The sequence below is a fragment of the Fundulus heteroclitus genome, chromosome 2, assembly GCF_011125445.2.
Source record: "Fundulus heteroclitus isolate FHET01 chromosome 2, MU-UCD_Fhet_4.1, whole genome shotgun sequence".
Taxonomy (NCBI): Eukaryota; Metazoa; Chordata; class Actinopteri; order Cyprinodontiformes; family Fundulidae; genus Fundulus; species Fundulus heteroclitus.
In genome coordinates this window covers 30,371,521-30,386,899 of record NC_046362.1, presented here as the reverse complement: position 1 = coordinate 30,386,899, position 15,379 = coordinate 30,371,521, and the positions used below count along the sequence as shown (strand labels likewise).

Below are 15,379 nucleotides of genomic sequence, written 5' to 3'. Positions count from 1 at the left end.
TCTGAATACGATATAATATTTGTTGAATTTCTAATAAAATATTTGGATGGCTTTCTGAACAGTTTCTTTGTGAATTGATCAATGATGAACTTGAATCTGAACATATAACAACTCTTAGTGGTCTCACTTATTCGATCGATTCTATATTCATCTGTACATAATTGTAAAACTGTTCTATTTATTCCTGCGTAGTGCTCTCTTGCTGTTTGCAGCAGGCTTAAAAAGAGCAGGAAACAGGTGTGCAGAAAGAACTTGACTGCAGTGAAATGGGGAGGCAGGCTCACAGATGTTCTTCTTCTACTTCTTCTCTTTTTTATGGTGGTTGGCAAACAATTTATAGGTGCATTACCGTCACCTTCCAGATTGGAGTATGGATCAGACGTTTACTTATTATACTCCCCCTATAATGCCCGTTCTTCTTAGAAAACTAAAAATACTGCTTAAAACTACATCCCCAGATGATCTCTGAAACAATTCCCTAATATCTAATTTATTTAATCATATTTAAATCTCTAAGTAACACCTCTCTTTCCAGAACATATTTATTTCATTCTAAAAAAAAAAAACATGTTGTACTGTTTCTAATTTTCCACAATAATTACAACAACCTGTATTATGCTTATTAATTATTTTAAGAGTACTATTTAATCCTGTATGTCCAAATCTTATTCTAGATATAACATCTTCTTCTTTTTTAATTCTATTACATCTTGCCTTGATTCTGAATTAAACTTTAGAATACTTATTAATGCACTACTTGAATCTGAACAAATTAAAACATCACTCTCTCGTTTCCTCAATCCATTCTAAAGCCAATACAATAGCCATTAATTCACCTGTATACACTGCCAATTTGTGTGTTATTCTTTTATTTCTCACAATATTTAAATCTGGAATTACAAATGCTATACCTACTTTATCATTTAACATTTTAGAAACATCTGTATATATATATATATATATATATATATATATATATATATATATATACACAGATATATTATATTTGTATATATTTGGAATATTCTCTTTTTCTATAACTTTCCACCTCCTTTTTTCTAACTGTCTCCCTTTTCTCAATAAGTTTAAATCTACTTCAGCCTGTCCAAATGATGGAATAACAGGAATAACCACCACAGGACTAATTAAAAAGTTATCTATTCCTACATCTTTTACTTTATTTATTATTGTCCATCCAAAATTATTAATTTGTTTCTTTTCTTTTTCTTGACAAGGTTGCAGCACAACATATGGAGGATGAACTTCATTATGTCCTTTAATATTTATCCATTAAATCATGTTGGCTCACAGATGTGCTGCATGAGACTGATTAAGGCTGAGCAGAAGATATGAAGCAGTTTTGCAGGTGTTTCGAGTTTATTTGTTGCTTGTGTCACACCATATGTTTCCCATATTTAACATTTTCACAATATTCTAAGTTTCTATACTACCTGCTGGTAAGATAATGACAGCTCATAGATCTTAATACAAAAACAACCAAGCCATCCCTTTCAAACAGGTTTGTGATTTCAAAATTACTTTAAATGTCTAAGACAATTTACCACTCAGTTGGCAGCGCACAGTAAGTGGTTTTGCATTTCATGTTTTTCTTTCAGCTAGCCCTAGCTAATTTGTCTTAATTACACCAGGTAGATCAATAAGCAGCATTTATTTCTTACACTCCAACCTTTCTTGATTGTGACTTACCGCCAGGCACTTGAAAGCGACTGCAAAGCAAGAGCATTAAATCAAATTACCAAGAGAATTAAAAATACTTGTAATGCATTAGCAGAGAATAATTTGAGGAAAATGATGAATCTATTTATCCCACTGGTGGCTACACTACTCAGCATTCAGCTGTGTGGAGCCACCATAACTAAACTGTGATATATTGTACTATGGAAGAAGGGGCAGTGGGAGACCCATAAAATCTGCAGGCGATGTAGCAAAGACAGATTTCTCATAATAGTAATTATAGATTTGGCAGCTATGAAATACAATATGCTCCACAGAACGCGGAACAATTAATAACGCTGGCCCAGAAACAGTGAAGTAACATCCAGGCTTTGACTGCAACTGCCTTAGTACGTTTTTTTTTCATGTTTTCACACACTAGTGGCGAAACTAATGCCCACTCATGTCCTAATTTAGTGCACAGCCTAAAGCAGAAAAACAGAATATTGGTAAATTAAATACATAACTTTGTTGTTGTAGCTTACCTGAACAAGCCAACACTTAATTGGAGTCAAGTACTGGATCATTGCCCTTAATGTAACAGTAAAGTCTTTAATTTCACTGGGGTGAATTTAATCATCTTCTATTTAAGAATTGGCAGGAATGCCAAGCGGTATACTATGGGTTAGTTTGTGTCACTCGACTGTCTACTGTGGCATGCACAAAAATTTATTTTTTAACCATTCCACCAATATTATTTTACTTTTTGCCATTTGGATCATTGTTATGCTTCATCATAATGTAAGCGCTCTTATGCTGAAGGTCACAAACGGATGCCTGGAGATTTTCCTTATAGGGTTTTCTGGCACACAGCAGAATTTATAGTTCCATCAATTACAGGAAGTTGTCCAATTCCTGAAGAAACAAAGCAAGTGTTTTTTTAGCCAACTTTATGTCAGAAAGTGTCTTTTAAAGGAATTTATTTTGATTCGCCAGGTGTGGCAGGAATCAGGCTTGAGCGTGGCTCATGAAAATGAACCAAAAAAACAGACTTAACTTTTGATTTAACAAAGCAGGGCCAATCTGTTTCCGCACATATGTTTGGATAACACATTCTCTTAATAAAAAGAAAGCTTCATTAGAAAACTGCTTTTTGTATTTACTTTGGTTGTCTTTGTTTGATATTAACATTTATATAATTTGGATCATTGAAGTGTGACAAAAAAGCAAAAATAAAATAAATAAATAAATAAATACAATCCAAATAAATCTGACAAACAAATTTGTTTTCCATCATAAATGAAGTAAAACATCTGTAACAAACAAATCAATTAGTGATTTAAGATGAATTTAGTTGCTTCCATGGAGATAGATGCCTTGTGAAAACTGGCTGCCCTGTACCTTCTGTGGAATAATAAAGTGAACAAATTGCAGTCTTGTAAAGGTTTTAATCCGCTTTTATCCCTTCAGTAGCTGTAAAAACGTTTTGACATTACTTGTTTTTTTTAATTGCAAGGTAGCTACTTTCTTACAGAGGCACCGCTTCCTCACTTGCATACAGATGACTGTGCTGAATGTGTGGGCAGTTGGGATAGTGGGCAAGGAACCAAAGGATTGTGACGCATGATGGCTATCTACATGTAGCACAAATTATTTCTGTTAATACCAATGAGATTTTAATTGCACTACAAGAATAAATTGCACCATAAGAATAAATTGAAGGGTATCTTTAAAATACTTTTATTCCTCAAAATTCCCACATTTCTATCCTCCTATCTTCAGGATGGGGAAGACAGTCTGTATCATTATTTGCTCTTTCTGCCAGTTACTCCTGGGAAATCTGAGGCTACACAGTTCTAACAGTACAAAAGGGAAGAATAACTTATCCTCCACCATCCTCAGCTACAAGTGCATGGGCTGGGTATAAAGCAGTGCAATAAATCTATATGTCAGCAACTAAATATTGGAAAAGCTGTAAACTCACACAAAATTGGTTTTAAAACAAAAAGTCATTCCAAAGAAAGATATCCAAATACAAAATATCTTCTTATGTGAAGCAAAACGGGTCTCTGGGTGGACTAGATGTATGTTATGAGTCTACAACGTCTTTGAGGCAAAAAGCAATGTTATGCATCGGACAGTACATATTAAAACAGAGATCAAGAGCAAGGTTTAGGACTCTTACAGCTGTTACTGTTGTCGTCCACCAGTATGATTTCTTTGAGGAGGTAGGACGGAGTCCTCTGGATGACCGTGTGAATGGAGCGTAATAAAACTGACAGGGCCTCGTTGACGAAGATGAAAATCACACTGAGCTGAGGAAGGTCTGACGAATAGGACATGTTTCTGCATCTAAAGAGAAGGAAAAGAGAGATGTAGACGCTTCTCTGTCCGAATGACAGACACATATTAGGGAATGAAACAAGTGGACTGACCCGTCCGGTCGTAAATCCGGAATGGGCCTGGTGAGGGAGATGCGGTCGCTCAGGTAGCCGTTGTATCCGAAGTAACGGAACTTCTTGAGGGCGACCCGTCGACTCTCTGGGCCCAGGTCACGGCCCCAGCGATTGAACAGCGAGGAGGCGGCGTCTGAGGCGGAGTCTGATGAAGATGCTGCTTCTTCACCGTCCTTCAGAGGGGTTTCTGTGGAAACATAGAGGGGAAGGTTGGACATTTGTGAACAAAAGTATTCCTTTTAGTTAAACGCAAAATGCGTCAATCTTAAACTCCAAACTAAAGTTTATTTCAGCTTTGTAAGAAAGAGTTAAGAATTTACTGGAAAGATAGATGTCTTTCAGCTCTGTTAGGTTGGGATAGTGGTCCATTAAAAAAATTGCAAACCATTGACAATGCTCTGTTGTGTTCACATATAACCTGCTTGCTACGAGCGTGAGGGATAATGTGAGTAACATGAGGGAACAGCTTAAACCCATATGCAATTTGAGGAGACGAGGATTTTCATTGTCAGTGCAAACAACGTTGGCATATTTATTTGTGCAAAGGCGTACACAAATACTCTAACATGACCAAGCCTGATTTTCTTTGCTGTGTGTGAAGCACTAAGCTGTTTACTTTACATGATTATGAACAATAACAACATAAACAATACCTAAATCCTCCATGAAAGCAGCACATTTCAAATCACAACACAGCCAACCTGTTAGTTTCTAATATTAAACATCCTTTGGTTAAAAATGATAGCACAAAAACAGACCAGTAGCCTGGAGTTATTCTAGCTCATCACTTGCTAAGTAGCATGGGGCCTGACAGACATCAGAAGAATTTGGATGAGGTGGTTTGATGTTTTAGGAAAAAGGTGATCATCTGAGCGTGAATATTCATCAATTGGGACATGGTGAAACATTTAATTATCAAACCACTCTTTAAAAAAACAATTTGGATAAACTACTACTGCAGAACTACAGGCCCATCTCAAACCTCCTTTTTTATCAGTAAGATTATTGAAAAAGCTGTGTTTCAACAATTAAACGCCTTTTTAACAATGATCAGCCACTTTGATGTGTTCCAGTCAGGTTTCCATGCTCACCACAGTACAGAAACCGCCCTTGTTAAGGTGTTTAATGACATCCACAGACTGTGGAAGAACCACAGTGCTGGTTCTATTGGACCTCAGTGCAGCATTTGATACTGTCCATCACTCCATTCTGTTAGAATGCCTGGGAAACTGTGTCGGTCTTTCTGGTACAGCTCTCCACTGGTTTAAATCCTATTTAAAGGACAGGGACGTTTTTGTGTCAGTAGGTAACTTTACATCAGAGATGACAAACATCACATGTGGGGTTCCCCAAGGGTCCATCCTGGGTCCCCTTCTATTCAATAGATACATGCTCCCTCTAGCTCAAAGAGCACAAACTTCAGTTACTATACCTATCCAGACAACACACAGCTCTACATCACCATGTCACCAGGTGACTATGAACCCATTCAAGCACTGAGTAAATGCTTAGAAGAAATCAATGCATGGATGTGGCAACTTATTCTACAGTTGAATAAAAACAAAACTAAAGTAATAATTTTTGGACCAATGGAGGAGCAATCAAGTGTCTTCAGCTGCTTCAGCTAGAAACCATTGATCTGGCCCGAAATCTGGGTGTAGTGATGGACTCAGACCTGAACCTCCAAAAGCAGCTGAAGATAATTACAAAGTTGACCTTCTATCAATACGACTGAGTTTCATTTTATTTATATAGTGCCAATTCATGAAACATGTCATCTCAAGGCACTTTCCAAAGTCAAATTCAATCAGATTATACAGATTGGTCAAAATATTTCCTATCTAAAAGGAACCCAGTTGATTGCATAAAAGTCTTGACATGCAGCATTCGTCAGCGTTCTTCAGCACCTGAAGAACATTTCCAGGATTAAAGGACTGATGTTTCAGCAGGATCTGGAAAAACTAATCCATGTGTTTATTTTATCAAATTGATTACTGCAACGGTGTCTTCACAGGTCTGCCTAAAAAGTGGATCAGACAGCTGCAGCTGATCCAGAACGCTGATGCCCGCGTCCTCACTAAGACTAAGAAAGTAGAGCACATAACCCCAGTTCTAAAGTCCTTACACTGGCTCCCTGTATCTCAGAGAATAGACTTTAAAATATTTCTGTTAGTCTATAAATCACTGAATGGCTTAGCACTTAAATATATCACAGACTTGTTATCAGTGTATCCATCCTCTAGACCACTAAGGTCTTCTGGCTCAAATCTGCTCTGCAGAACCAGAACCAGAACCAAACATGAAGAAGCAGCATTTAGTTCATATTCTCCACTTATCTGGAACAAACTCACAGAAGACTGTAAATGTGCTGAAACTCTTTCTTGAAAATCAAGGTTAAACACCTATTAGTTGGAGTTGGCTTTGAACGTTAATGTTGAAGTTTGTAGTCCAACTTATCTTATATCTTCACCTGCTGATGCTATTCTACTGCAATGTGCTTTGTTCTGTATGTTTTCTTGTCTGTATGTTTTCTTGCACTTTGAATTGTCCTGTTACTGAAATGTGCTATACAAATAAACTTGTCCTGCCTCGTTACAGAGAAGCCCTGATGCAGACACAGAAAATGTGTTGAAAAAGCTCTAATTTTATTTACTTTTTTATAAATTATATTTTTCATTTGTTTTATTTAGCTATCCAAGCTTCTAATATGTGGAAATATTATCATAGGCCTTGTTAAATTGTCAAACACTGATTAATCCCATTTTCTGTTGAGTTTTATAAGCCACACCGTGGCATGGTTACTGCAAGATCAAATAAACCACATAAACAGGACCTGTCTGACAACATGAAGTAGGCAAACAAATCTCAAAATGCAACACAATGTGTGTGACAAAAAATAGACTGGGCTGAAATGGCATAGACAAAAGAGTGGGCAAAAACCAGTCCACCAAAAAGAACATTTGCCAAAAACATCTTCATGAGCCTAAATATTTTGCGGGAAATATTTTGTGGATTGAGGAGACAAAAAGCACCCAGAATGTGTGTGCCTAGTTACATCCATATAGCCATAATACCTGTAGTCAAATTAGGTGGTAGTGTTGAATTATGGTCCAGCAGAAAATCCTGAAGAAAAATGTCCTGTTATCAGTTTGCATACCTTTTTTTTTGGCAAGCCTTAAAAAAAATATACATTTTATTACAGTTGTTTTATCTCACATTGAAAATTTGAGGGGTAAAAACAATCCTTTAATCTTGCCATATTCATTCAGTGGGAAATAATACCCATGTAAAAACATAGTTGTTTCATTTTTCTTTTACAAAATCACTGGATCACAGCAACATTTGAAGCTGCTACCTTTGCAGGTCTTTCTCCCTTTTTCTTTAGGGCAGATATATTTAAATGTATAGGTGGTGTGAAAGAAGTTTGTAAAAAACTTGTTTGTTTAATAAAAAATTAAATAAAAAAAATAGCTTATAATGTTCCACGTCATCTTGGGAGTATGATTTAACAAGTATCTGCAACCTGATTCATTGAATGTCCGATTTACTAGACACAAACAGGTTGGAGTGACAGCTCTGCTTGTTTTTTCTGTATCTAATGAGCAGAGTGTATTTCAAATTTGAAAGCCTTCAATCTCCTTTTGTATGAAACACTTCTAAGACCGGACCTAATTTCTTTCTGCAGACCTAAAATTACTCAGAAATGAATCCAGTAACCAAACCTGGACCTGGAAATTTTACTCATAAACCTCAAACCCCTTAGGTCCTTATATGACGAAATATCTGCAAGATGTAACAAGCCCTCGAAGCCCCAAAGAACAGCCTAATAATTCATTAATCCTTGTTGCTCGCCACTGAGCCATTATGAACAAGCCTCCATGAACTATTTTGGGAATGTGTTTCCTATGATCCCCACAAAAACACTTAAAGATGCTGAGGGAGCTGCAGCAATTTTTGACAGTCAATAAATCTTGGTCAAAACAGACCTTTAATCTTTCAAAAATAATTTTATTTCACCTGTCACATAAAAGTCTGACAGGCAAATTCATGAGGCAGTTTATGAGCGGAAAATGTGTGCAAGTCAGAGTTTGTGTGTCTTTCTAATTCTGAAACAAGCAGATCTGCTTCTAAAAAAATCTGTAATTAGCAAATGGTTCTTTCACTGGTGCAATATGCCCAAATATAAATGATATGTGAAACATACATTTAGGACAAAGTATATATATATATATATATATATATATATATATATATATATATATATATATATATATATATATATATATATATATATATATATATATATAAAAAACAAACTAAAAACTTCATGGGAAAATATGCCGTCCTCATGGCTACTCTCCCCCATGCGTACACTCATCTTGTAGACAGGGGGAAAGTGAGAATGTTCATTTTTACTCATCAGCTTGAATCATAGATCAACTTTATCATAAGCTTTCAAAACTGCAGCGTTATTCATAATTGCACTGGTGACACATACCTATACATAAAGGCCTTTGAAATAAATGAAAAATGCCCATACCCCATCTTTAATCTAAATCAAAGTCCACATAACATTTCATGGGGTTTTTCTACCATCACATTTCTCTCCCCCATGATCACCAGGGGAACATCACCAGATGCTGATTCTTATTTTTTTTTTGCCACAAACACGAATCTTCAGGACTCGTGATTGTGGCATTAAAGAGGACAACTGTGACCTGTTGCAAAGAATATATGAATCTTACCCCTATCTGTTGGACTTGATGTCATGTTTGCCTCTGCATCTACAGTGCAATCTCCTCTTGCAAACCAAGAACAAAAATAAAGCAAAGGCCAAATGTAGAACATTTGCAAAAATTTCTCCAGAGTCAGTAGCAATCAAATTAAGATGATGCAAAGGGAAATTAAGACTATATTCAGGTTGCTATCCATGTGATGTCAGCAACCTGTACAGAAAATCTAGTGTGTTACCATACAGTACTGTAAATTATTACAGTATAGATGTATAAACGACACATTGACATGCACTTTTGTCCATTCCACAAAAAAAAAAAAGTTTATTTGTCTTAGATTGCAGGAAATTTCATCAAACAAATAATGAAATGCTATTGGAAGGTTATGTTTGTGTGATATTAAGGTTCAGACTAAAACCAGAATTGTCAAAAAATATTTTTAATTTTTTTTTACCTTTAGAACATGACTGCAAGGGGCTTTTTGCCCTTTCAGAGCTCAATAGGTTTTTTATTAGTTCAAAGAGCAGTACTTCCCCCTTTGCCAATAACATGCTTAATGGTCTTGAGGGTGAAATGCCACCTCCCTTCAAAGGCCCCTCGCTGCCTCATAGTAAGCACCCTAAAAGCACTGCAAATGGCTTGCCCTCTATTTTTCTACATAGTGAATCACTAAATTTTAAGGAGTTCTAAGCCACTCCATTTTGTCCTGCATTTTCACTTGATATGAGCCATTTATATTTAATGAAGCTTTTAGCTAATGCATTGTGCTTTTCAGCAAAAAAGAGAAACGATGTGGTGCCCTGCCCTCATGTGTCCAACAAACTTCATTATTTTTTTATAGGAAACAAGATTCTGTTCCCCACATATCTGTAGGGCAAATTGCAGTAGTCAGGAATAATCAAGGGAAAAAGTGTTAAAGTTGTCTGTGCGCATTATAGAGCACCTACAGGAGAGCCTGAACAAAGAGATGCTCAGATTATATGAAAGAGAAAGTCTAAATCTCTATTAATCAAAGGAGAGTAGACCACATTTGAACATTTTGTATTCTGTATTTATTAAATGTTAACATGCAATGTTTTTGCAGGAAATTTTCCAAAGACGATTCAAGATTTGCTTCTTCGAAGTATTGCGATGCATACAACATGTCTATCAAAAATAAAAAGAAGAACCTTTACATGCAAAACACACAAACAACACCCAGGCTTGCTATAGGCTACCCGGAGAGAACAATAAGGGGAAGTTAAACAAGTATATAATTCAGTCAGATTATAAATAATAGTTAATATTTATTTTGTTTTTTTGTATTTTCTGTTACTGAGCAAATCTGTTTGTCTGAGAGTAAAGTTAAAGGAGCTATAAGTTATACTGACACCTTGTTGCTCAAATCGGTACAACAGCTTGCAAATCACAACAATCTAATATGCTGTTTTTAAATGGTATGTTGATGTTGTGAATTTTTACTTACATGTTACAGGTATATGATGTTGTATTCTGTTGTATTTCTGGTCTGCTTCTCTAACTGGCTTTGATGTTTGCAGGCTGCTGCTCTTTTGCCAACATAAAATACCAAATGCTGCGCTCTGTGTTGGGAACCCTGGGAACTCTCATGTGATTGGCCGAGGAACCAGGAAGTAAACACGGCCTAAACTCTGAACCGGAGTAGTTCCAGGCCGTACCTCTACGTTTGAAAGGAGAAAAACGTGACTGAGACATTATTGATGGAGAGGACCGATTGTTTATAGGGAATGTTACTTCCATTCCAGGTGACAAATGAGAATGATTTAGGTTGATTTTACAGTAAATATCTTATAGATCTTAAAGCATTATAACCAAATGTTTTTTTTTTTTTTTTACCAATAATGTCTTACTGGTGAGCAGGAGAGTAAATCTGGAAATTAACAATGTGCTCATATTTAATAGATTCCACGGATGACAGTAAAACTGCTGGAGATTAAATAAAAAACAAAACAAAATGGAGCCAAAGGGGTGAGTTTTACCCGTCGGTTGCAGCGCGTTTTGAGCTTTGAGCATCCAAAACAGCAGGCGCTAGAGTTGGAAAATCTGAACTTTTGCAGCTGGACACGAAGCGTCAACTAAACAGAGAGCACCACTATGGGCATATTTTTCAACTGGATGGAACGACCATGAAAAGCCCGAAGGTCGATAATGTAGTCGAGCAATCACTACAGAGACAGTAAATGACCTTGCCTGGAGGAGGATTAGCGAGGATCTCGGGTAAGTTATCGAAACAAGCGTCCTAGTTGAGGTGTTGGACATCTTTTTGATGCTCAAATTGCGTTCGGTCTGAACGCAGCATTAGGCTTATTTAGATATATTTTCTGTGGCCTTTTACTACAGTGAAAACAGAAATAACTCAAATTACCCAGGATTCCTTTTACCTTGGTAACAAAAAAAGGAAAACAGGTGTTTAAATCCTGGGACTTTAGGTGGAAAAGGGGTTTCATTATCTAAATTTGCTTTGCACCTCAGCCAATATGGCATTCTAGAGATTTATTGTGGGTAGCATGTTATATCTGTGTAATTGCATCTATTTGGCAAACAACACGGAGTTGAAAGCAGCAGCAGTTTCTTTTAGAAGCAAAATAGTGTAGAAACTGACTTTTCAAAAACCAAACTAAGCCTTTGGGGGGAGGGTGTGAATTTTAGAACGCTTGGCTTAAATTAATGCGGGGAGTCTCTAAGTCAGCAGCTTCTTGTTAGAACCTAACTCCTCTAGAATGCTAGAAATAATTTATTAACGTTTGGTTACCCCTCACTTGCAGGACTCCCCCCCACCCACCCCAAAGTTAAAGTGGAAATCATTAATTTATATTGGGATAGTTGTTGAGCCTGCTTCATTTGTATTAATATTGTATGCTCAATGTTTGCTTGGTCACAAGTCTTGGTCCTCATTATTTTAGAGGTTTCAAAATAAGAGCTCTCACATGTTGTAATAATTCTGCCCCTAGGACTGTGGTTATTATCCAAGTCTGATGTATGATATAATTATGTTAAACCAAACTAAAATGCACATTGACCATTTCCGCACCAAACACCCTTATTCCCCTGTGCATATTCTCAAATCCTACCAAGATACTGATTAGATGAAGACAATCAACTTTCCAAGTCTCACTTCAGCTACAAAAAGCTTAACTTCTGTGCCGGAAAAAAATGCTTTCTGTTTTTTTTTTAAGGTCTTCATCTCAGCTTTGGATGATTCAACATTAAGAATCACAGATCAGCGAGCTGATGTGTTTGCATCAGCGTTCAGGAGGTGCTTTGCATTGTATAATAAATGTGGGTGTAAAGAGTGTTAGATGAAGCTGATTCATGAGTGCACATTTCCAGTGGCACAGTGATTTAAAAAAGAAACACTGCCTGCAGATATGTGCATGCACAGAGTTATAAATCTGGTTTTCCATCTAGTGTGTGTCTGTCTGGGTTTTTGTGCTCATGTGCACTTGTGATATTTTTCTGTGGTGGTTTTTTTAACAAATAAATAAATAACGTCTCTACTGTTGCCATGATATTTTCTGTAAATATAGTTGATAAAAAATTTATTTTTCATAAACCAACAACACCTCGCTCACGGTCACGCCTAACGGCCGCCTGGTCTGTATTGTATCAGCAAACAGTGTGACTGAACTGGGCTCCACATCAATGTCTACTCAGCAGTATTTACATGCAAACACACAGACAGAACAAATAGAGACAGAGAAGCTTCACAGATTAAAAGGCAGGGATGGAAAACCTAGAAAGAAATCTTGATCATTTAACCAACCCGTTTCACTGGCAAAATGATTTAAAATATAGCTGAACATAATAAACAGGACATTAGTGCTATCTGACTGACTGACCAAACAAACAAGTCAAATAAAACCAAAATGGTAATGACAGGATTAAACATGGAGGATCAAGGAAAGCAGAAAAAAAAAAGTGCCGACAGGTTGCTGAGGGAGGTATGAGCGAGTGATGAAGAGGAGGAGCGACAGACCGAGAGACCAAAAAAACAAGAGAAGAAAGCATTTGTGACAGAAGGTATTCATCTCAAGGCTTCTGCAAACCAGGCGACTCTGAGCTCCATCACATCAGCTTGCAGACAGACACCCTCCCTTATAAGCTCAGACACCAAGACAGCTCCCTATGCGTACACATGCAGACACACACTCACACACACACAAGCATCCCTCCTGTAGATCCGGGAGTATCGGGTCCAGACTCCCCACAACGTAATGGATTGAAAACAGGCTGGGTGACAGTGTTTCACCTTGTCCTCGAGTCATTTTATGTAGAATTGAAAAGCTACTGGCTCAGCAGGTTGGTAGCTGCATGCTGTGGAACAGTTTTCAACCCCAGGCCCGAACTCAGACAAGGCTGCAATCACGCCTGCTGCAGTTAAATCGGATTCAATCAAAGCTACGGCGGAAGACCAGTACTGCAAAATAGGTTCTGTTCAGATAATTCGGTGCCACAAAGTGAGTTTTAACAAGGGATGTGATTATTTCGTTAAATACTGGAAACAGGATACATTCTGAGGTAAAAAAATCCGGCATGTACAAAGATCTAACTGACTAATCAAACTGTTGTGAGAAGGAAAATATAAAAAGACATTGGAGTGACATTTCTTTAAGGGGAAGATGTTTGATACTTTTTAGAACTATGAGAAGGCATCTTTATGTGATGAGACCAACGTACCTTAAAGACGGAAAGGTTTGTGTAGCATCAGAAACATCAGAAAAATGAAAACTTTCTTTTATTGATAGAACTCCTAAAAAAACATGCTTGCTTCTGAAAGCATCAAAGCTGTTAAACTACAGAAATTATAATTTCATGGTTCAAACAAAAACAAATAAATCTTGCAAACTGTTTTATATATTAATTACACTGTAGAATATACATCAAAATATGTATGTATATTATTTGGTTGTCAATTGTTAATGGGAAAGAGCAATTAAAATGTGCCAGATTCCTATAGATCATTTCATATGGGGTGAAAAGTGAAGCCTTGAAAAATGTCTCAGTCAAACAACGTAGGCTAAACTGGTGACACAGAAGAGAGAGCGGATGTCCGTGTGATCAGAAACTGCAACATCCGCCTGGATGCTGCAAGATTTGTTTTGTTTCATCAAATTGTTATTGTTATTGTCACAGAAGAGCTTTTAAACTCCTAGGTAGGATGCTGGTTTGTGTAGTCTCAACGGGACAGCACTCAAACAGCATGTCTCCTGAATTTTTCCTCCTCACTGGATAAACTGACATAAATTTTCACTTTATGAACTTAACCTGCTGCTGAAAGCTCTATTTTCACTACATTTGCATGAAGGTCACTCTTTGCCCACTTTAGGAGGCATTGTTACCAGCCATGTACATCCTTGATTTATGTTTTTGATTTTTATTTTTTTACATATTTCTCGACCTTGAACATGAAAATGAATCTATCATGAGCAATACAACTGAAAAGGAAGAGTTATAAAACTGATGCTGCATACCCCTGTTTTATTTTACCTTCTGAAAGCAATAGCACTAAAGCTGAGGTGGCAATAAATGCACTTTTACAACAAGCCGTGTTCTCCCCACAGCAGCTACCTGCATCGTTTCTGACTACGGCCCCTGAATAACGTTCAGTTTAGATTTACTCGTCAAGCGAAAATGTGGTTTCTGCGTGATTTGATTTGACACCCTGGGCTCCCCGCTGATCGTCGAGCGCTGACTGAGTAAAAGGTTGATATGTGGGAGCTCACCATCTGAGCTGTCACTGGAGTTGTGATTGGCAGGTAGACACAGAGGTAAAGTGTTGGATTACAAGAAGGATGCAGATGGAGGGTGAAACTGTGAAATTTTTTTAAAGTCTAAACTGAACTGTGAGGAAAAATAAATAAATCCAAGTCTCTCGCTGTGTGAGTGCAGCATGCAGTTTTGAGCCAAAGATTTTTCTTCTTTTTTTTTTTTTTTACTGTCAATCATCCAACCAAACACTCACAAACATTCGGTGCAAAATAGATTCCCACTGTTTGAGAACGATTCAAAACAAAAGTGATAGAAATATCTTCTGGGACACCAGCGCCTTTAAAAGTCTGAGCTGCAGTAGAAGATACTGCCAGCACCTTGAACTTCTTTTGAGGAAACCTTTTTGTGTCTTATAAGAATTCTGGCCTTTTTTTGAGTGAAACTACAAATATTTGGTTCATACAGAGATACTCGCTTTTAGCCTACACATAAAACTTGTGTCTTCTTTTTTTATTCAGTCATCGATTTATTCTGATTTGCATAAACGGCTTTATGTGTTTAGGACAGTAAATGGGACATGGGCCTGATTTGTTAAACAGCAAAGCATGGATGTAAAACCACTCAATTAGACCTCTGCACATCCTCTGTACACTTTCAAGTTGCACGTCGGATCGCGCTGAGACAGTTGCTTGCATGGCAGGGACCGGTCCCAGCAGGCTTTGCACTTGTTACACAAACACACACCCACTCACACCCGAGGATTTGAAAGAATTTGTTTTAGCGGAGAGG

The 15,379-nt window shown here is 37.2% G+C and overlaps 1 protein-coding gene across 2 annotated transcripts in view; it reads right to left on the bottom strand.

Annotated features, from left to right (window-relative positions):
- Nucleotides 1–15,379, bottom strand: part of galnt18a (UDP-N-acetyl-alpha-D-galactosamine:polypeptide N-acetylgalactosaminyltransferase 18a) — a 205,796-nt gene that overhangs the window by 89,621 nt on the left and 100,796 nt on the right. For both annotated transcript variants that reach the window (XM_012867633.3, XM_012867634.3), the window contains exons 2-3: nt 4,110–4,317; nt 3,860–4,026 (exon numbers count right to left, since the gene is read on the bottom strand). In XM_012867633.3, coding sequence (XP_012723087.2) covers nt 3,860–4,026; nt 4,110–4,317 — 375 coding nt within the window. The remainder of the gene's footprint in view (nt 1–3,859; nt 4,027–4,109; nt 4,318–15,379) is intronic.